The 20,952-nt window shown below is 38.1% G+C and overlaps 1 protein-coding gene across 7 annotated transcripts in view; it reads left to right on the forward strand.

Moving 5' to 3' along the window:
- DOP1A (DOP1 leucine zipper like protein A) overlaps positions 1-20,952 on the forward strand; it is a 68,204-nt gene that overhangs the window by 43,418 nt on the left and 3,834 nt on the right. For 4 of the 7 annotated variants that reach the window (XM_075087169.1, XM_075087170.1, XM_075087171.1 and 1 more), the window contains 20 exons: positions 250-346; positions 1,736-1,995; positions 2,712-4,719; positions 4,825-4,936; positions 5,898-6,080; positions 8,309-8,434; positions 8,768-8,902; positions 9,437-9,492; positions 9,998-10,102; positions 10,808-10,874; positions 11,198-11,342; positions 11,592-11,671; positions 12,224-12,333; positions 12,487-12,636; positions 13,883-13,944; positions 14,581-14,733; positions 15,537-15,673; positions 16,764-16,819; positions 17,725-17,889; positions 19,473-19,602. In XM_075087169.1, the coding sequence (XP_074943270.1) occupies positions 250-346; positions 1,736-1,995; positions 2,712-4,719; positions 4,825-4,936; positions 5,898-6,080; positions 8,309-8,434; positions 8,768-8,902; positions 9,437-9,492; positions 9,998-10,102; positions 10,808-10,874; positions 11,198-11,342; positions 11,592-11,671; positions 12,224-12,333; positions 12,487-12,636; positions 13,883-13,944; positions 14,581-14,733; positions 15,537-15,673; positions 16,764-16,819; positions 17,725-17,889; positions 19,473-19,602 (4,337 nt within the window). Of the gene's footprint in view, positions 1-245; positions 347-1,735; positions 1,996-2,711; positions 4,720-4,824; positions 4,937-5,897; positions 6,081-8,308; positions 8,435-8,767; positions 8,903-9,436; positions 9,493-9,997; positions 10,103-10,807; positions 10,875-11,197; positions 11,343-11,591; positions 11,672-12,223; positions 12,334-12,486; positions 12,637-13,882; positions 13,945-14,580; positions 14,734-15,536; positions 15,674-16,763; positions 16,820-17,724; positions 17,890-19,472; positions 19,603-20,952 lie in introns of all 7 variants that reach the window. The other 3 variants (XR_012659568.1, XR_012659567.1, XM_075087173.1) reach the window with 2 other exon arrangements.

The following is a 20,952-nucleotide window of genomic DNA, read 5'->3' on the forward strand; positions in this document are numbered from 1 at the left end:
ACTTTTTCAAGGCAGCCAAGATCAAGATGGGGGAGAATCCTTCCATGCTACTGAATTGTTTGCAGAGACCTATTGTTACCTATTTCTGGTCTTAATGTTAGAAAATAGGGCTTGAATACATAGTCAAAGAAGTTAATTTTAATGATTTCATTATATCTTTTAAGCTGCTGTGTACCTCTTTTTTCTGCAGTTCTTATCAGAGGCTGTTATATTCTGATAGATCTAACTTATAATTTGGTCCACAGAAAGTAAGAATGGAAGCTCACGCAAAGTTTGCAGTGCTATGGCATCTCACCCGTGACCTTCACATTAACAAGTCTTCTTCCTTTGGCCGTACCTTTGACAGGTTGGTGATTGCAAGCATGATTCAGTTGAAATAATTGAGCTTCAAAATCTCTTAACTACATTATACTGGCAGCATAGAGCGTTTAGAAATTGGAGAACTACAGTGTAACTGTGAGAGCAAGGGAGGAGGACAAGAAATGAATTTGTGTTAGACAAAATCGTTTTCACAACGATGATTATGTAAGCTGTAATTTTTTTTCTGGTAGCTGTAAAGAGTAGGACAAGAATGGTCACGTGATTCGTTGACTGTTACTGTGGTTAAAATACTTGTGTATATTGAACATAGTATCTGAGTTCTTGTGATTTGGTAAAAACAAAAGCAGAAGAGAGAAGTCAACCCAGAAGTGAATTATACGAAAATGGAAAGTAACAGTAGAGCAAAGAAAACTTAAGAACAAAATTGCAAGTAAGCACTAAGATATGAAAGTTCTTTTGTTTAATCTGTGTGTTTTGTGTAAGATGTCATTTATGGCAAGCAGCAGAGGATTTCTGGTTTGCGTTCTGGTATCAGACTACGTTCTTAGAAAAAACTGAATGATCAGGCTCTGAACTAGTCTTGTCTTCCTCAGCTAGCACAACTGTTGTGGAAAAGTGCTTATTTAAATTTCCTAACATATACTTAGCTGTAGGAAGCGGAGTAAAAAGGTTGTTATTCTTTGGCTTGATACTGTCACTCATTGCAGAAGTGATGGTAAAGTCCACACATACAGCTAGGAGCTTATGAACGTGTACTACTGGAGGATGTAAAATGGTAAAGATCAGAGTCCAATATCAGAGTCCGAGATATATATATATGTATCCATGATAGGTGCGTACGTACATGATAGGTGCGTACGTACATGATAGGTGCGTACGTACATGATAGGTGCGTACGTATGTATATTCTTCCACAAGTCTGGAAAGGATTCTAAAGGCTGAAACTATCTAAAGAAGAAAATAACAACAGTAGGAAGTGCTGAATCGTCAAGTATATTTCTCCTCTCCTTTCTTGAAGAAAAGATCTTTGAATATCTTCTTTTTCCCATGCTACTGTGTGGATTGGCTTTTAAAGTTCTATCTTTTTGTACTGCACTAGTGCTTAGTAGGCAACCAAAGCTTGTTATCTAGTAGCTGTACAAATGCTTGAAGTGACTATACAACTGCTGCTATTAGAGCAGCTATCTTAACTGACTTCATTAATGGCTCTTCCAGGCCATTTCTTCATTAGGCTAGATTAAAATATAAAACTTCAGGTTTCAAAGTTTGGATTCCAAAGAAAATACTGTTTTAGATGGAGAAGACGCTGGAGTATGTACTGACATGTTGAAATTTATCATATATCAGATTAAAATGGGATTATTCTGTGAGTAGTGTAGAATTTGTGCTAGGCTCATTCTTCTTTCTATTCTAGATCTCTGTTTATCATGCTGGACAGCCTTAATAGTTTGGATGGTTCTACATGGTCAGTGGGACAAGCCTGGTTAAATCAAGTGCTTCAGAGACATGATATTGCAAGGGTTCTTGAACCTTTGCTCCTACTGCTTCTCCATCCAAAAACGCAGCGAGTTTCTGTTCAGCGAGTACAAGCTGAATGTTATTGGACCAAATCTCCTTATCACCCTGAAGAAGAAAATGAAAAGCGCTTTATGCAGAAGTTCAGCTGTGCTGATGGTATGTACGCAAGAAGACTGTCAGAGGTTCCTTATTTAATTTCTTTATTTGTTATTTGCATGCAACATTAAAAACATACTAGAAATTTTTGAGGGTAAGTTGCAAAACAATGTGCTGTTATTTGCTGTTACTTGTTATTATTTAATTTAAATATGTTATTGTTATTTGTTATTAGTTATTTGCTATTACTTCTGTTAATTGTTATTATATGCAAGTTTTATTATTCTCAAGTTAGGATTATATGCAAATATTTTAATGCAGAGCATTTTCTTATGTCTTACTGAACTTCAGTAGAACTTAAGAATATGGCTTGAAACTTAACCAAGAAATTAAATGCTTTTGTGAATTAGGACCACTGATTGGGGCTGGCTGAAAACATACTGATAAGGTTTGAAGGTGTTTGCATCTATTTTGTAACTTTAGTAACATACCAATAATTCTTTTTAATGAAGATACAAGCAGATAAGATTGCATAAGGTTTCATGGGAGAATGATGTGGTTTTGCTAAGGTCTACTGCTTAAGTAATCTTGCTTTGGTTGTGTAACTTGTCATTTGCATATTAACATTATTTTTTCCCTGCTGTGAAATGGAAAGACACTATTTACCATGCCTTTATAATTTGAAGTCTTGATAATAGTTTAAATTCTAAAATTCTAAATTCTTATTCTGAAGGACAAAATGTTACGTGTATAAATTTTTTTGTTTTTCTTTTAAGCATTTTCCCATGTGCCTGTAAGCCAAGGACAACTTATTATACCTAAGGAAAGCAATGAAAAACAACTTGCTATGGATGAAATGGAGAACTTCAGCCTGACTGTCAACCCTCTGAGTGACAGGCTTTCCTTGTTAAGTACCAGCAGTGAGACCATACCAATGGTTGTGTCTGATTTTGACCTTCCTGACCATCAAGTTGAAATACTGCAGAGTTCTGACTCTGGCTGTTCTCAGTCATCTACTGGAGACAACATCAGTTACGAAGTGGAAACAGAAAGCCTGAGTGCTCAAGATAGCTCTCAGACTCTAAGAGAAGACTCACCTGATGAAATTGTGCAACAAGTGGTTACAGATCTTATATGTAAAGTTGTAAGAAGTCTCGGGGAAGAGGCTGAACCAGTTCAACACAGTCTACACTCTGAGGATACTTCATGTAAATTCAGTCCTTTGGATAACTCTGTAGAGGTGACAAAAAACGAAGACCAAAATATTCAAAGTAGCCAGAGTAGTTTGCTCAGTAATGATAGCTCCCAATTGCTCTCGGCCTCAACTGAGACTGGACTTGAGAGCTTAAGAGATGAAATTTCAAGAAATAACTCTTCACCCTGTATTGCAGAAAGCCAGCAGTCCCTCTCTGATCTCACTCTTACTTCCACTGAATCAAAGTCCAGAAAGCGAAGCCACAGTAGTATTCAGTTCAGCTTTAAAGGAAAGCTACCAGAAAAAATGTCAGAAAAAGAAACAATTGTTAAAGAGGCTGGTAAGCAACCAGGTGCAAAACCGAAGGTGAAAATAGCCAAAAAGAAAGATGAAGAGAAGAAGAAAGCACAAACAGAAAAGCTTAAACAAACAAACGTCTTCTTTAGTGATGGTCTGGACTTAGAAAACTGGTACAGTTGTGGAGAAGGAGAAATCTCAGAAATAGAAAGTGATGTGGGGTCCCCAGGAATGCGAAAATCTCCCAACTTTAATATCCATCCATTGTATCAACATGTGCTGCTTTACCTCCAGCTGTATGACTCTTCAAGAACACTGTATGCTTTCTCTGCAATTAAAGCAATTCTGAAAACAAATCCTTCAGCTTTTGTAAGTGCCATCTCTACTACCAGTGTCAACAATGCATACACTCCTCAGCTTTCACTGCTCCAGAATCTTCTAGCCAGGCATCGAATATCTGTTATGGGCAAGGATTTCTATAGTCACATCCCAGTGGATTCTAACCATAACTTTCGAAGCTCTATGTACATAGAAATTCTTATCTCCTTGTGTTTGTACTATATGCGGAGCCACTATCCAACTCATGTTAAAGTAACCTCACAAGATCTAATAGGGAACCGTAATATGCAAATGATGAGTATAGAAATCCTGACACTTCTCTTTGCTGAGTTGGCAAAAGTGATAGAAAGCTCTGCAAAGGGCTTTCCTAGTTTTATTTCGGACATGTTGTCCAAGTGCAAGGTTCAAAAAGTGATCCTGCATTGCTTGCTGTCTTCTATCTTCAGTGCACAGAAATGGCACAGTGAGAAGATGGCTGGAAAAAACATAGTGGCTGTAGAAGAAGGTTTCTCTGAAGACAGCCTTATAAATTTTTCTGAAGATGAATTTGATAATGGTAGTACTCTGCAGTCACAGCTTTTAAAAGTACTTCAGAGGCTGATTGTGCTGGAACACAGAGTAATGACTGTGCCTGAGGAAAACGAAACGGGCTTTGACTTTGTCATAACGGACTTGGAGCACATCGGTCCCCAGCAGCCGATGACTTCCCTTCAGTATTTACATTCCCAGCCAATAACCTGCCAAGGCATGTTTCTCTGCGCAGTGATACGAGCTTTACACCAGCACTGTGCCTGTAAAATGCATCCCCAGTGGATTGGCCTTATCACTTCTACGTTGCCTTACATGGGAAAAGTTCTTCAAAGGGTGGTTGTTTCAGTGACTCTTCAGCTCTGCAGGAACTTGGATAATTTAATTCAGCAGTATAAATATGAGACAGGATTATCTGATAATAGGTATGTGTACGTAGAGGCATATAATCTTTTTAAACAGCCTTTACTGTGTTGAATTACTTTACAACCAGATTAAACCATTTTAAAAAACTGAATCTCTTATTTTAGGCCTCTCTGGATGGCATCAGTCACTCCCCCAGATATGGTTCTTACTCTATTAGAAGGGATCACAACAATAATTCATTACTGCCTCCTGGATCCATCTACTCAGTATCATCAGGTAAACTTATCTGGGTGTCTGGGAGGTTCCTGTGCAGTACCTGTCGAATTAAGGACCGTGATTACATTAGCAGAATTGAAGATCTAAGTGGGGAAAAATACCAAGTATGTTGTCCTAGCTAGAAGTATGGTTTTTATTGATAATATAGACATCTCAAACAGAAAAACAGTTTTCTACTAATTATACTTCTAAGAGAATAGTCTTGGAATTTTTTTTTTGTTTGGTTCGTGCGGTTTTGGGGATTTTTTCTTTTGTTCCCCTGAAATAACTGAAATAGGAATTCCTGAACTTCTAGACCTCTAAAATGTCACTTTTTAGAGCTGGCTTTATAGAACTTCCCAGACTGATGCCTATCCTGTAACTTTCTGGCTGACCTGTGTTCATCTTGCAATCTGTCAAAACATTCTCTTTCTGCTCCTTTTGTATATTCACAATTTGTCTTTTTAGTCATGCAGTATTTTTAGATCTGGTATTCTGAGCATAGCCTCTGTTAAGAAGTTGGTCCAAATTCTGCAAGAAAATTTTTGCCCTGTTCTCTCTGCAGTCTGTTTTGCTTTCTTTGTCATCCTCTTCTACACCTTTGCCTTCCATGTATTTAAAAGTAACTGAAAAGTGTGTGTTTGTGCAAGTAAATTTTGCCTAGAGTATTAGTTACACTTACAATTCTGAAATAATTGTTTTGCAAATATATCGGCAGATGATTGAAAATTGATTGCTGTAGACATGAGGCCTCATGTTCAGAATACCTTTGATATTGTATGACTCAGTCAAAAGATTCTTTAATTATTATTTTAAGACTCAAAACCTGCACATACTGTAAGAGTTATTGAAAAACTGTTTTGAAAAAGAGTTAAGGCTGAAAGCTTCCATGTCTGTTAAGTCTCAATTTATACTATTTCACGTATGCTGTTTATGTAGATATTTAATGCTCTTCCTCCTCTCTCCCCTTCAAATCCACTAGCTTTTGGTTAATGTAGATCAGAAGCATTTGATTGAAGCACGCAATGGGATCCTATCTATCTTGCATATGATCATGTCTTCTGTGACGTTGCTATGGAGCATCCTTCACCTTGCAGATTCGTCAGAGAAAACTGCTGCTGCTGCTGCCGCATCCATTACTACTATTAATCTTGGGTCAACAAAGGTCAGAATATCAGGGATACTATCATTTAAGTTGTTCATTAATGCCTTTGTCAAACTAAATCCAATTCCATTCCCTTAAATGTAAATTGAGTTTTAATACTTTTGTCCTCATTTACTCATCCACCTCAGAAAAACGGCTTTTATAAATGGGTATTGATCTGCTTTTAAACTTGAGTGTATCAACTCAAGACATCTCACCTGTTTGCTTTCTACAAAGAAAATGAATTCCATCTTGAAAAAAAATTTAAGCAATCCTTTTATGCTTCAAAAGATATAAAATATTAATGTAAAATCTTAACAAAAGAGAACTCTCCTCTTAAAACATCTAGTACTTGGCAATTACGAACTAGTACCTTTATTCATTCAATTACCATACAGCGATGTCACTGTGCACAGGAAAATGTCATAGCAGATAGTGAGTTGGTAATCATGAAGAGAACCTTAGAAGGTGTCAAAGGGACTGTACTGAGAATGCTGCCTAGCACTCTTATTGGAAGTAGTTCAAACTTCTTATACTTCACGTTATTAAATAGGAAATTGTCATTGAAATTTGAAATGATTTAAAATAAGATTTCCTCAGTTAATTCAAAGACTATCAGATACTGTTTGTGATGATGGTGTGTTACATCCTTTTCAACCTTTGTCCTTCAGATTGAAGGAATAAAAAAAAATAACTTATGTAAGACTCCATGGCTTTGCACAGACAGCATCTATGGTCATGTTTGTGCTGTCCATAGGGCTGCCTAGTCACTGAAAGGAAGGGGGTCCATACTTGTTGATGGCTTAAATATTAGGCTGCTTCTATGAACAAAGAAGCTTTTGTACTCTGGGTAAACATTAACTCTTCTGTACATCCTAGCTTTTCTTTAATTTGCCCACATCCATAGTATTCTAAAGAGCATTCAACATGTCCTGTATATTAAAAAGTCCCGTTTGGATTCAGCTTTTCAGTGTAGTGTCAGGGTAAGTTGTTCAACGTTTTTACCTTCACTACTTTGGGTAGTGGTTTTGTAGCTGCCTTTTAGTTGGTGGATGTGGTTAAAAACACATGAAACTGTGGAGCTCTGCAGAATTGTGTATCTAAAGAATAAACAAGCTTTCTGAGCTTCAGTACAACTAGGTTGCTTTGGCAACCACACTCTTGGCAAATGCATAAAGTGTATACTCAAGCTCTGGGATGGTATATAGCTGTTTTCTGCAAGTTTAGACAATTCCTACTGAAATCTCTCTGACCAAGGTAAAAATGGTTTTCAGAAAACAGGTGGAAAGTACATTTTTTTGTCTGAAATTTTCCTGTCATAGAAAACAGATCAAGAAGAAAGCTCAGGCAATACATTTCCTGACTCAAGTGTGTCTCAATAACTTCTGACATTATTAAGAGTTTCAACAGCGACTATTTCCGTCACCCAGAGTAGCATGTTCTTTCTTTTAGGATTTCCCCACCACCCCTACTTTTTAATAGTCCATTACTATTTGAGGCAGACATGAACATCATCTTCCTTTCATCGTTCTAATTATCTTGTACACATTTGGTAACTATTATATATCGACTTACATATCTCTTCCTGGCTATATATAAACCCATTTCTGTCCCTTCTTGCAGGTCATATTCCACAGCACTAATCTTCCTTCTTATTGTTTGACTTCTGTCAGTTTGTGGTATAGTTTTTGAAGTAAGATGTCCAAAACTGGACATGGTATGTGGTATCTTCTTTCAGGGGAAATATTTAATGTCTTTCACTTATGAATGCTCTTTTCCCCTTCCTTGCAAAGTTGTCATGGTGAGTTTGTGATCCACTGTAATCCCAAGATTATTTTTTTTCCTGTAACACTGCTATCTAAATAATTTCTCATGCTGAACCACTAAAGTTGTTTATCCCTACCTTTGCATGCAAAGATCAAGCTTTTATTGCAGCTAATCTTTTTTCAGGATGCTTTTTGGGTTTGTCAGATCATTTTTAGTTCTGTACTTTTCTATCTGTTGCTTCCCACTTCATTACCATTTGCAAATTCAATAAGCGTGTTTTATCTTCCCTTGTCTGTCATGAATAGAATGATTGAAGAGTACCAGATGTAGAATAGAGCTTTGTGAACCCTCTGAGTGCATCCTTTCATTTTTATAAAAGTTAGTGATAGTTACCATCCAAGTATGGCTTTATAGCCAGCTGTTCTGAATATAATGCTGAGGTGCTTAGCTAAAGGTGTATGTGTTCTGCTTCCGTATTTCAGAATTTGAGGCAGCAGATTCTCGAACTTCTGGGTCCAATTTCAATGAATCATGGTGTTCACTTCATGGCTGCTGTTGCATTTGTATGGAATGAAAGGAGGCAAAATAAAAATACTTCTAGGGCAAAGGTATGTTTATACTACAGTGGTCATTTCAGGTGGTGGAAATAGCTTTAAGTGATTTAGAAGCAGTAAGGAGAAAATTCATTCAGTCTAATGAAAATTACGTAGTATGAAATATGGAGAATATTTATGTTTCTAACTAACTACTGTACTGTTGGGGAACTACCAATTTAATTCAGAATGGGATAGTCTTCCTGAGTTCTTCAGAAAAAGAGTATGTAATTCCAAACCTCTAGATGAACTCTTACTAACATTCCAATCCCATGAGACCCGCTGCCTTAATTTTGGCACAGGCATTGCCTGTGATGATAATCCGTTACATACATTTGATTATTTTAGGTTATTCCTGCAGCAGGAGAAGAACAACTTCTACTGGTCGAGCTAGTTCGCTCTATCAGTGTTATGAGGACGGAGACTGTTATACAAACAGTGAAAGAAGTTTTGAAGCAGCCTCCGGCCATAGCAAAGGACAAGGTATGAAAACCGTAGGGATGCTATTGATTTATTTAGTGTTCTCTTACTGAAGCTTAGATCACTGATGATATGGATACTTCATTTACAAAGCTGAGCAAGCAATCACGCTATTGCTCAGTACAGTGTGAAAACTTTCACAATATCTCATAGACGGATGAACTTTCAGAGGGAAGTCTTACCTCCTTAAGTAATTACCATTTCCTGAACAACTCCAGAGTCCTATTTACTGCATCTGTATAACTGTGTTTTGTGGGGAGAGGCTGCCTACATGAGGGAAACAGGTGCATACCCTAGCATCAAGTTGATTTTTTTTTTTCAGGTGGGAAAGGGAAGCAGGTAAAAGTGGGAATAAAAAGAAAAGGGAATAACTTTATAGAGAGATGCCTAAATGGACAGTCATAATATGCTGTTAATGAATTAAGCTATATCTTCAGATGCTGCAGTAACATGATAGCATTGTCAGTTTTGCCCTGGCGAGTGAGGAAAAAATCACTTTCTTCCTCCTGATGACACAGGTTTTGTATCTTTTTCTAGAAACATCTTTCACTGGAAGTCTGCATGTTGCAGTTTTTCTATGCTTATACTCAAAGGTAAGACAAGAAGCTAAATTTTATGTCTGTCATCAAGAAGCAGATGGACAGTTTGGATATTTTACTTATTTTTATAATCCCTAAGATGAGAAATAGCCTGTGTAATATAAATTGTGAAGAAATAATAGTTTTGAACTGTAGCTGTCATTAAAAAAAGGGTTTATTTTGTGAGTTCCCTAGTTCTGCATCACCTTTCTCCACCCACCTAAAAATCCTGCAGGAAATCTGACCCCTGTCTAAGGAAAGCTGATGGTAATTGTGCTGTAACTCATTGGTACTGCTCCAACCTTGGACTAAAAAGCAGGTCTTTCGAGTATGCTGTTTTTCTGCCTTCCTTCTTTTCTTAATGACTTGATGTAGCCACCTAATATTCAGTGAAAAACCAAAGATTCTGTATGAATGTTGAGTCACAATATCTGACAGAAAATTGTGAGGTAGAAGGAAAATAGGGAATACTTGAGGAAGATGATGCTGTTTTGATTGCCATCGCTGCTGTCTCCCTTAGGATTCCAGTAACCAGCTTAGTAGACAGCTGGGCAGCACTGTTGCTTCTGTTAAAAGATTCCATCCAGGTTGGTCTTCCAGCTCCGGGACAATTCCTCATACTTGGGTAAGTGCTCTTGATATTTGTAATTTTCAAATAAACCCAAACGTAAGTGTGTGAAATCATACTAAAGTGTTAGTGTTTTCAAAATGCTGTCTCTTATTTTTGAGTGGTAGAGCTATTGTCTGAGTCCTGTGAGTTCTGTCAAATGAGTTTCTCCTCTGAGGAATGGTTGCATATATTAAATTTTATAATATGATATAAACCATGATCTTACCTTACTGATCATTTGAGCTATTCAGGCTCTTTAAACAGTAGATTTAAGTTTCTAATTCTTCTTAGACAATAACTACAATGGCTATTTCCTAGGTATCTGTAGATTTGAAGCCCACTAGAAAGGACTTATTCCCAGCATGAAAGCTGTTTGTGGAATGTTAAAAATAAAATGTTGAGTAGTATTCTCTGTATGAAGTTTCAAGGACCGTTTTCTTGAATTTCTGGAATCTATCTTCCCTAGTAAACTTGTCTCTAAAGATACTTTTGTATATAGTCTAGTAAAACATACACTTGATGAACTATTATAGTATGATCAAAAATTAACTTAAACTTGAAGGGATGTTTTCTAGAATATTGATAAGTAGCAATGACTGAAGGTTTAGTAAATAAATATTGTGCATGTCAATTTCTTCAGACTTGTCATAGCTCTTAATTACTGATTAATGTATTGTGAGAAGAAAATCCATATCTACTTCTATATGTTTTTTTTTCCAGTGTTCTTAATGAGTTCATTATGAAAAACCCAAGCTTGGAGAATAAGAAAGATCAAAGGGATCTCCAGGTAGGAAATTTGTTGAATGTATGTCTCTCTTCTTTGAAAATATTGAACAATCAATGCTTTAATGTACTAGAATTATCTGATATATCAGTTCTGTAGTCTGAAATGACTCTTTAGTATCTTCTATTTAGTACTGTTTATGACCTGCTGAAAAAGATCTCATTTTCTGTGGAGTTACTATTCACTGATAATATAGAACAGAAGTGATTTGAAAGCAGTTCTATACTTTATTAGTTATATAGATTTTTCTACCAAAACACATCAGGACAGCAAATACAGCCCTTCTGCACAAAGTTCTCAAAATGCTTGGGTGTTTTGTCTACCAGGATGTAACACACAAGATAGTGGATGCCATTGGGGCAATTGCTGGTTCTTCCTTGGAACAGACTACTTGGCTAAGACGGAACTTGGAGGTTAAGCCTTCTCCCAAAATTATGGTCGATGGAAACAACTTAGAATCAGATGTTGAAGGTAGTTTCAGTTTCATCTTTATTTTAAACGAAACATTAATTATCAGGCCAAAATGTACAAAGAGGGCAGCTTTTCTATATTTGAATATATTAAAAATGCTTCAGGACTGTTCAGGCATTAATATCTTACACAGTGTATCTGGCAAAGTCTGTACATTTTCAGAATATATGCTATTAAAATATGCTTGTAAGGTGAATAATGGCTTAAGAAAACTAACTTTGGACATTTTTTTATTATATCTTCGTTTAGATATGTTGTCTCCAGCAATGGAAACTTCAAACATAACTCCATCTGTTTATAGTGTCCATGCATTGACCTTACTTTCTGAGGTAAATGTCCCTCAGATGTAATAAATACTGTCTTATAATAAACTTTTATATTGTGAAAAGCTTTGGACTGGAAGCTGGGGGAAAGAGATTTGATGGGAGCACTGATATGAATGGATTCTGGGTCCTGTCATGTAACAATATATAAAACTTACTAACCCAGTTATAAAGATTCAGTGAGATGGATGAGGCGAAAGCATGGCCTTTCAGATATGTAGTATAGGAAAATTTTTTGGTGGCAAACTTTGTGTGTTTTTAGTGACATGTGTTACTTACTGCTGATAATCACAGTCAATCTTTGAGATTTTTTTTTTTTTGTTTGTAGCTTATTCCGTAGAATGCTTTGTCCAGGAGCTTATGCTTCTGTATTTTTTTAACTTAATTTTTTTTAAAAATGGTGGACCTTTATACTCTGGATTTTGTATAGTACCTGAAATTTGATCAGTTCTATCATAAACTTGAACGTTCAGTAAAGGACATTATACAAAAAAATGCTGAAATGTAGATAAAACAGTTTGAGAATGCATGATAACGTATCTTCCTCTCCTTTTATAGGTTTTGGCTCATCTCTTGGATATGGTTTTCTACAGTGATGAAAAAGAGAGGGTTATTCCTTTGCTTGTAAATATTATGCATTATGTTGTTCCCTACCTCCGTAATCACAGGTATCTTTACAATTCATTGAATTGACATAGATCTCTACAGCCAGTTGAAATTTGGTGGGTGTCACTTAAGTTGAAAGTCATGATAAGGATTAAACATCTATCAAACTTTCTATAAAGCAACAACTCAGTTTTTTTAATGTTGACTTTTTTTAGCGCTCACAATGCATCCAGCTATAGAGCCTGTGTCCAGTTATTAAGCAGTCTTAGTGGGTATCAGTATACAAGGAGAGCATGGAAAAAGGAAGCATTTGACCTCTTCATGGATTCCAGTTTCTTCCAGATGGATGCTTCGTGTGTTAACCAGTAAGGCTTCATTTTTCCTGCTTATATCGATGGCTGTTACAAATTTTGGGTATGCCATTACACAGGAGTATGTATAATGTGGACCAAAATTTCCCAACAGATCTGTGTTGAGAGAAATTAAGAGGGATATTGTGTGTTTTACATTACCCTGTGAAACATAACACTCACCTACCTAAGGTATATTTCTATGCACAAGTCTGTGTTTTTTTTTTTCCAGTTCCGAGATTTTTTCTTTTTTTTTTTTTCCGGTGAGAAAAAAAGTGGTTAAAATTCTATAAATCATAGAATGGTTTGGGTTGGAAGGGACCTTAAAGATCGTCTAGTTTGAACCCTCCTGCCTCAGGCAGGGACACCTTCCACTAGACCAGGTTGTTCAAGGCCCCATCCAACCTGGCCTTGAACACTTCCAGGGATGGGGCATCCACAGCTTCTCTGGCCAACCTGTTCCAGTGCCTCACCACTCTGAGTGAAGAATTTCTTCCTTATATCTAATCTAAATCTACCCTCTTTCAGTTTAAAGGCATTACCACTCATTCTATCACTACACTCCCTGATAAAGAATCCCTCCCCATCTTTCCTGTAGGCCCCCTTCAGGTACTGGAAGGCTGCTATAAGGTCTCCCCAGAGCCTTCTCTTTTCCAGGCTGAACAACCCCAGCTCTCTCAGCCTGTCTTCAAAGGAGAGGGGCTCCAGCCCTCCTCCGGACTCCAACAGGTCGATGCCCTTCTTATGCTGGGGGGATGCAGTACTCCAGGTGGGGTCTCACCAGAGCTGAGTAGAGGAGCAGAATCACCTCCATTGACCTTCTTTTGATGCAGCCCAGGATACAGTTGGCTTTCTGGGCTGTGAGTGAATGATGTTGGGTCATACTCAGTTTTTCATCCACCAGTACCCCCAAGTCCTCCCCAGCAGGACTACTCTGAATCCATTCTCTGCCCAGCCTATATTTGTGCTTGTGATTGCCCCGACGCATGCGCAGGACCTTGCACTTGGCCCTGTTGAACTTGGATTCACATAGGCCCACCTCTCTAGCCTATCTAGGTCACTCGGGATGGCATCCCTTGTTTTCTTTGAGAAGGGGGTTTGAGTAATACAGTTCTAGTTTCAGATGAAATCCCAGCAAGTCAGTGTAGCGGAGAGCTTGGATTGGAAGCCTTAGGGGCAGAAAAAGCTCTGTAAATATTCCTGTAAATTCCTGGGGTTTTTTTCTTGCTTTTCTGATTTGTGTACCATTTTCCTCTTTTAGTTGGAGAGCTATTATGGATAATTTGATGACACATGACAAAACCACATTCAGAGATTTGATGAGTAAGTATTAATTGGTGTAGTAGTGACTTTTTTCTAAGTGAAACATTAAAAGAAAGGAAAACAAAAATCATGAAGATGACGTTTGTTCAACATTTATTCCAATCTGTTAGATTTATTCAATATTTTCCATGTTTTCTCCAACTAATTGTTTCTGAAGATCCATAAATAAGATAACTTGACTTGAGAGAATTTAAGACCATCTTGGCACACAGTGACTTTAGCCTATATGGCAAAGCAGAGCAGAAGGGGGTGGGTTTTGTTGTTTTTTTGGTTGATTGGTTTGCTTGTTTGTTTTAAGATCTGACATTAACTCTGCTTAAGGAAAAAATATTCTGCATATTCCAAACTTCTGAGCATCTATACCTGCAAATTGAGGTGTTTTTTTTTTTTAAAAAAAGGCTAAACTTCCTCCCAAAAGCTTCCAAACCCAGGCACTATTGTGTATACCTAAAAGTTTTCATTTAACATGTATTTTAAATCACTGTGGTTAAAAATACAAATTGCAGAACATGCATCTTCTTAACACCCGCTTTTGAACTAGAGTAATGCAATGAAAGTAAGAGTTGTTTGTGCATTAAAGTGAAACAGAAGGGAAATTTTGAAGTTCATCTCTGCACTATGCATTTTCTCTTTCAGCACGAGTGGCTGTGGCTCAGAGCAGTTCACTCAATCTGTTTGCTAATCGAGATGTAGAGCTGGAACAGCGTGCTATGCTCCTGAAGAGACTGGCTTTCGCAATTTTTAGTAGTGAGATAGACCAATACCAGAAATACCTTCCAGACATACAAGGTCAGTAAAAATGTATTATTTCATGGACTTTGGAACTGTAATGTTAACTGAGGAATATTTGTATGGCAGGGCAACAGCAGGTGGATTTGTTCCCTTGAATATCGGTGTGCAGTACTGTTTCCGTGGCTGGATGCAAAGTTTCTGCAGATTTTGGTTAGAGCATTTTCAGTCTTAAATGATAACAAACTACACAGATTTTGTGATTATCAGTTCACTTTTATCTAGATTATTTCACTCTTCTTGTTATTTTATACCTTGATCAATAACCTTGGGTACCTGCAACGTGCATTTTGATGTGAACGTCCAAGGTATAAACACCTATCAACTAGAGATAAATAGAAAGGCTGACCTTTTGAACTCTTGACTTCTCTAGCTTTTTTCTGCTTTTCTGTTCATCTGTCCTATTCTAGCCCCCCTGCTATCAAGACCTTTCCACACACACCCAATACATAATAATAATATTATATCCTAGCTGTGTTTGAGCTGTTGTTGTATTGTTTGGAATACGTTAACTCCTCTTCCTGTGGTGGATGAAACTGCATATGATGAACAAAACTCCCAGGTGCACTATTGATTAAAGAGAACTTTAATCAAAAACAGAACTGCACTGTTTTGAGGTTTCTCTTTTTGTTGCTGGGTGAAAGTGGTTATTTTTTGTTGACAGAAGAAAACTGTAGTAAAGTACTGAAACGGTAACGTGGCAGATACTGAAAAATGTAAAAATTGAGAGTACATGAGGGAAGGAGAAAATGCTAGTTGGAATTATTCTGAACTGAAGAAACCTTCTTGGCTTTTTGTTTCAGAAAGGCTGGTAGAGAGTCTCCGTTTGCCACAGGTGCCCACTCTTCATTCCCAAGTGTTCCTGTTTTTCAGAGTATTGCTTTTAAGAATGTCTCCACAGCACCTTACCTCGCTCTGGCCAACCATGATCACTGAACTGGTAAGTTGCAGTTAGCACTCATGATTTGGAAGACTGGTGCATTTTTGAGAGCCTCATTCCTCCTCAACATTTTTAAGATAATCTCTTCTAGATATTGTGCATGTACAGCAGACACAAATTGAAAGCTGACTTATTTTCATAGGCCTGACTTCTATTTTTTGCAACCAAATAGAATATCTGTTGGCTTATGCTATTTAAGCCGTTCAGGTGTCTCCTGAATTAAATTTACATTTGCCCTCATTGTTCCCTGCTGGCTCCTGCTTCAATTTCTGCCTACCTATGTGTACCCTCTCGCCATTCCCACTCCTGCCCTGCTCGGTGTTCCCTGTTTCTACTTTCCTGGTCATTAAGCTCTCTTCCTCCAGCAATGAGGATGAGAAACCACATAAAGGAGGAGTCAAAATCCATGTTGTATTGGCAGTTGATGGTCATTCAGATCATACTGAGATTTAACAAGGCTCAACTGCTGTGATTTTATTTTTTGTACCTGTAGGTGCCTAACCTAGCCCCTAGTTAACCACAGATCTACACTTTATACAGCTTTTCTCCTTCTATTGTATCTTAAAGATAAAGTACATCATTTTAGCAATAGGTGCATTTAATTTTGAGCCTGTCAATTGTATAAACATTAGGAAACCTGTTCTACTCAGTGCGGCCCTCTAATTCCTGTGCTGTCCCCTGGCCTTTACACAAATTACCACAGTCCTGGAACTGCTTTAAGTGGACAGGACTGTGTTACTTCTGGGAATTCACACCTGAGCTTGACTGCTCTGTTACCAATTCTTTATTCTCATTTCCTTTAGGTCTTGCTCTCTTTCTAAGCAGTGGAGGGGATTAGCCTCTGAGAGCTTTCCTGGCCATAAAAGAGCCAGTTTCTTATGGCCCTTGCGCTACTTGGGCTATATAAAGGATAAACTGAGCTTTAGGGTTCCAGTGTCCACTCATAGTTCAGGGGGTTATGTCATTACCCAGGAATGAAAATAAAGGTCCAAACAGTTCCTCTAAGGCTTATTACTCAGGCCTTCTTACAGCATTTTCCTGAGTCACAGTCCATAAGAAGTGGTATTAAAATGTAACATTTGATCTTCAGGTACAAGTGTTTTTACTGATGGAACAGGAGCTCACTGCTGATGAAGACATTTCCAGGTAAACCTACAAACTTCCCACTTGTTTAACTTGGTAGCAGTCTCCTGGCATGCTGATGGGCAGTTGAGTCATTCTTTAGAATAATTTGTCTTAGAAAGAATTGTCAAGCTCAAATAAGAAGGACAAGTAAAGGGTGGTTCATTCTTACCGCAGTACCAGGGACATACTGTTCAGGACAAAATAAAAAAAGTCCCGCTGTCAGATTGCTCATGAACCACTGAGGTAAATTATGCAATACAAGTATGTCAGTTACTATTACAGTGTCTTCGTGGCTAAAATGACAATGCTTCTGCAATTAAAATATGCATAGCATAACTTTGTAGCTTTTCTGTATCATACACTTATTTAGAATAAGGCTGATGCACTTTTTTTTGTCTAAATAAAAACGTGTTTTCTTCCAGTATTAGAAAAACATAAAGATGAGGTAGATAATTTTTCTTGTTCCATTGTCCATCTCTATCCCATCTGCCTTCTGCACAGTATGATCCAATTTCAGTCAACACTAGCAGTAGAGGCAGATTTCTGAAAAGAATGGGAGGATTTATTTGCCCGAGTCTTGTTCTTCACTTTTTTCCTAGATTCCCTTTGTTCTTTTGAAGAATTTTTCACTAAAATAAAGTAATATTGACACAACTGGCACAATTTAAAACTTCCGCGTAATTTGGATGGGAATGAGATACAGTGTAACATGTTTATTATATGTTAATATTTTCTTTTACATGTGTATGTAAAAACATACAAAACCACCCATAGCACAGGCTTGCAGTGTTCTGGTTTGATCTATGGATTCAGGATTAAGTTGGTAAATAGAGAGTTGTATGTTTTTAAAGGCAAGTAGGAAAGATGATGTTCCCATAGTGGCAGAAGGCTGATATGACTCACCTGCCTACTACAATTTATTTTAGAACTTCTGGGCCATCAGTTGCTGGTCTGGAGACGACGTACACAGGTGGCAATGGTTTCTCCACGTCCTACAATAGTCAGAGATGGTTGAACCTGTACTTGTCTGCTTGCAAATTTCTGGACTTGGCCTTAGCTTTACCGTCTGAAAACCTGCCTCAGTTTCAGATGTGAGTAAAACATGCTATCATTTAAGTTTTTGTATGTTTGTCCGTGCCTCTTGGTAAATTGTAGTGTATAAAAATCTTTGTTTTCCTATTTCCTTTCCTTTTCTGGCCTTCACCCAGGGCAGACGACAGTTCATTCCCTCCCAGTGCCAGAGTGGCCCCCAGAGCAAATGATCCTACACACCAAATAAGCTCAAGCTGGTTTGATGTAGCCTGTGGCAAGAGATTCTCCACACTTGTGAACTACTCAGTAATAGTAATTTATTCAAGTATTTTGTTTTTAAAGTATTTAGTTGCAGTGATGTCTAAGAACTCAAAACACACCCACATGTCTCGGTGACTAATGCATGAGATCAGACGACTGTACGTTGTCTCAGCATGACTCAGTTAAATTTCTCCTGTGTGATCAGTCTGGAAGAAGTTGCGACAAACCTGCTTGTGGAGGGAACCCCATAGGTTTTTCTTGGTCAATAGCGTTCGTTGTGCAAACTGCTTCTTCAGGGCCTCTGTAATCCTCTTCTGTTGGAAAAAAATTAATGCAAAGCAGCTGGCTTTTGCTGAAGACCCTAGAAATGAGAGGCCACCAAGGACTCAAAGTATCTCGTTTCTTCCTTCACACGGCACAGTGGTGACCATGTGAGAGCTGCTGCCCTGGCGCAGCTCTGTAGGCATTTGGTCACCTCTAATTACCCTGTTACTTAAAAGATGCTCGTGTGGGCTAAAGTGTGGAAGGACACTGTGTGTGGAAGGAAGCACACTGTGTCAGTTTATGCCCTGTAGTATTTCTAAATCTAAAGCTAATCTTGAAGGTTCCTTCATTTATTTTATTTTCTGGGGATTTGGCTCGTAATTCTTGTTTAGTTCTCCAAGCTGTCCTAATCCCTATTATTAGCCAACCTAGTTTTATTTAGGTCATTACTGTGCATTTCTAGAAAGACCATAGTCACGCTGAATCACACTGTCTCATGGAGGCTTGGGTTGAAGTTTTAAGGACAGAAACTTTGATTACCTTTATAGTTCATGATGCAAGTAGCCAGTCCTTGCTGTGCAGCAAGGTGTGGGGGGAGGAATGGTCCACTTGGTCTTGTTGGCCTTTGAATAGGTAAAGTAAATGAGTTTCTGTTATCAACATGGTATATTAGGAACATTTTGTGTGTTACAGTAAGCGTTGTAAATGTGCAGCAAAATGTTTTAATTAACTACGTATTATATAACTCAGCATTGCTTTCAGCTCTCTTACACACAATGACAATGTGAATACTACTGGTTTCAGCTCTTTGCTGAATCTTGCTCTTGTCATCCTTAGATACTTTAAGAAACTCTAAAGGAAAAAGGCAATGCTATATTCTTGGCCATGTTACCTCCTGCTTTTCAGAATTTGCCTTTCCTATTCTTTCTTGTCAAAGACTGATGTTTTTTGTGTGGCTTGGTTTTTGTGGTGTTCTCCATTGTCGTGTCCGTCCGTCCCCCCCCGCCTCTTTCCTTGATACTTAACTAGATTTTCTCATCCACTCATATTTTTAGATCTAGCAGAAAAGCCTGGATGTTCAGTAAGGATAATGTCTGCTTGTGTTATCTCATGACAGGTATCGTTGGGCTTTTATTCCAGAAGCATCAGATGATTCAGGATTGGAAGTACGAAGACAAGGTACACATCAGAGGGAATTCAAACCATATGTGGTGCGTCTAGCAAAACTGCTGCGAAAAAAAGCAAAGGTATGTCGCTTTCTTCTAATTTTTCTTTTCATTGAAAACTTTAATGTACAGTAGTTTACAGCACTGTTGCGTTTTGGTTATTTTTTTTTTTAAACAGTGAAGAATAGAAGGGCGTTTATCTGATGTGAGATTGCTCCCGGAGTAATTTCAAGTCCCCATGAGGCAAAAGCCACATGTAGGTATATTAAAAAAAAAAAAAAACAACAAAAAAACAACCCAAAACCAACCAACCAAAACAAACAACAAAATCCTGCTGCTGTTTTCCCAAAAAGCACGTTAATTCGCCTGGTGTGCAAAACGCCAAACTGCACACAGAGCAGAGGTATTCTATTCCCTTCACTTTTATGCAAAGATGAATGCTAGGTGGTAACTCCACAGAGCTAGCACACCGCACCGAGAAACTGCAAGACATTTATACAGGTAAATGTCAGTCACAGCTAATATTCACGCCCCCCGCCCCCAGCTAATCTAGGGTTAATTTCTTTCTAACTTCACTGTAAAGGTACAGCTGCCTTTAAATTTACCACGCATGCTCAGAGAGTAAGGGACTTGTTTGAGCAGGGTTTTTTCTGGCCTATGGGTGTGATTTTTAGTGTTATAATGAGGATGGTTCCCCTAAAGGACACTTAGTTTTAGTTCTTATCAACATCCCAATTAGTTGTCCTCCTTGACTTTATCACACAGTTTTCAGTGTACTCTGACTCTGTACTTTGCCTTTGTCTCCAATTAAAAGTATTATTTGTATTATTTGAGTAAAAAGTAAAATATGCTTCAGTGTCTAATGTATTTTAACATAAAATCACTTTCAGATAACCAGTCGTATATGTAGATACTGGTACAACTAACAACCTTTTGAAGTAGAAAAGCATTTTTGTTAATAATAACCACATCTAAATATTTAGAAAACTGTTGCATTCCTAAAAAAGAGTGCACCAAGAGTTTTGAGACTGTGCAGAGCCAGGGGCAACGGGGTTTCTTCCCCAAAGCAGTTACGATGAATGGAAAAAGGCAGAGAGCAGTCAAAACCATTCTGGGGAAATCATGGGTGCACAGCTTGTAGAGAGGGAGCAGAACTAGGGTGGTTGTTATGTTGGTGCATGAGGTATATCAAAACCGTAGCTTGGGTGGGTGGAGGCTGGATCTGCTAGTGAAGCTGATGGAAACTGGCCAAGCCCTGTCCCAGGGAGCTCCCTTCTGCTGCCGCAAAGAAAACTGCTGTCAGATACTTTGCTGCTCCTGCTGTGAGGACAGCACTCCCTGGGCAGGCACTTAGCTGGGAAAGGTTGCTGGGTGGGCCAGGGAGACAGGGAGGAAGTTCACAGCTGTGTGTGGGGAAACCCGAGAATAAAA

Source organism: Phalacrocorax aristotelis, chromosome 3 (assembly GCF_949628215.1).
Source record: "Phalacrocorax aristotelis chromosome 3, bGulAri2.1, whole genome shotgun sequence".
Classification (NCBI taxonomy): domain Eukaryota; kingdom Metazoa; phylum Chordata; class Aves; order Suliformes; family Phalacrocoracidae; genus Phalacrocorax; species Phalacrocorax aristotelis.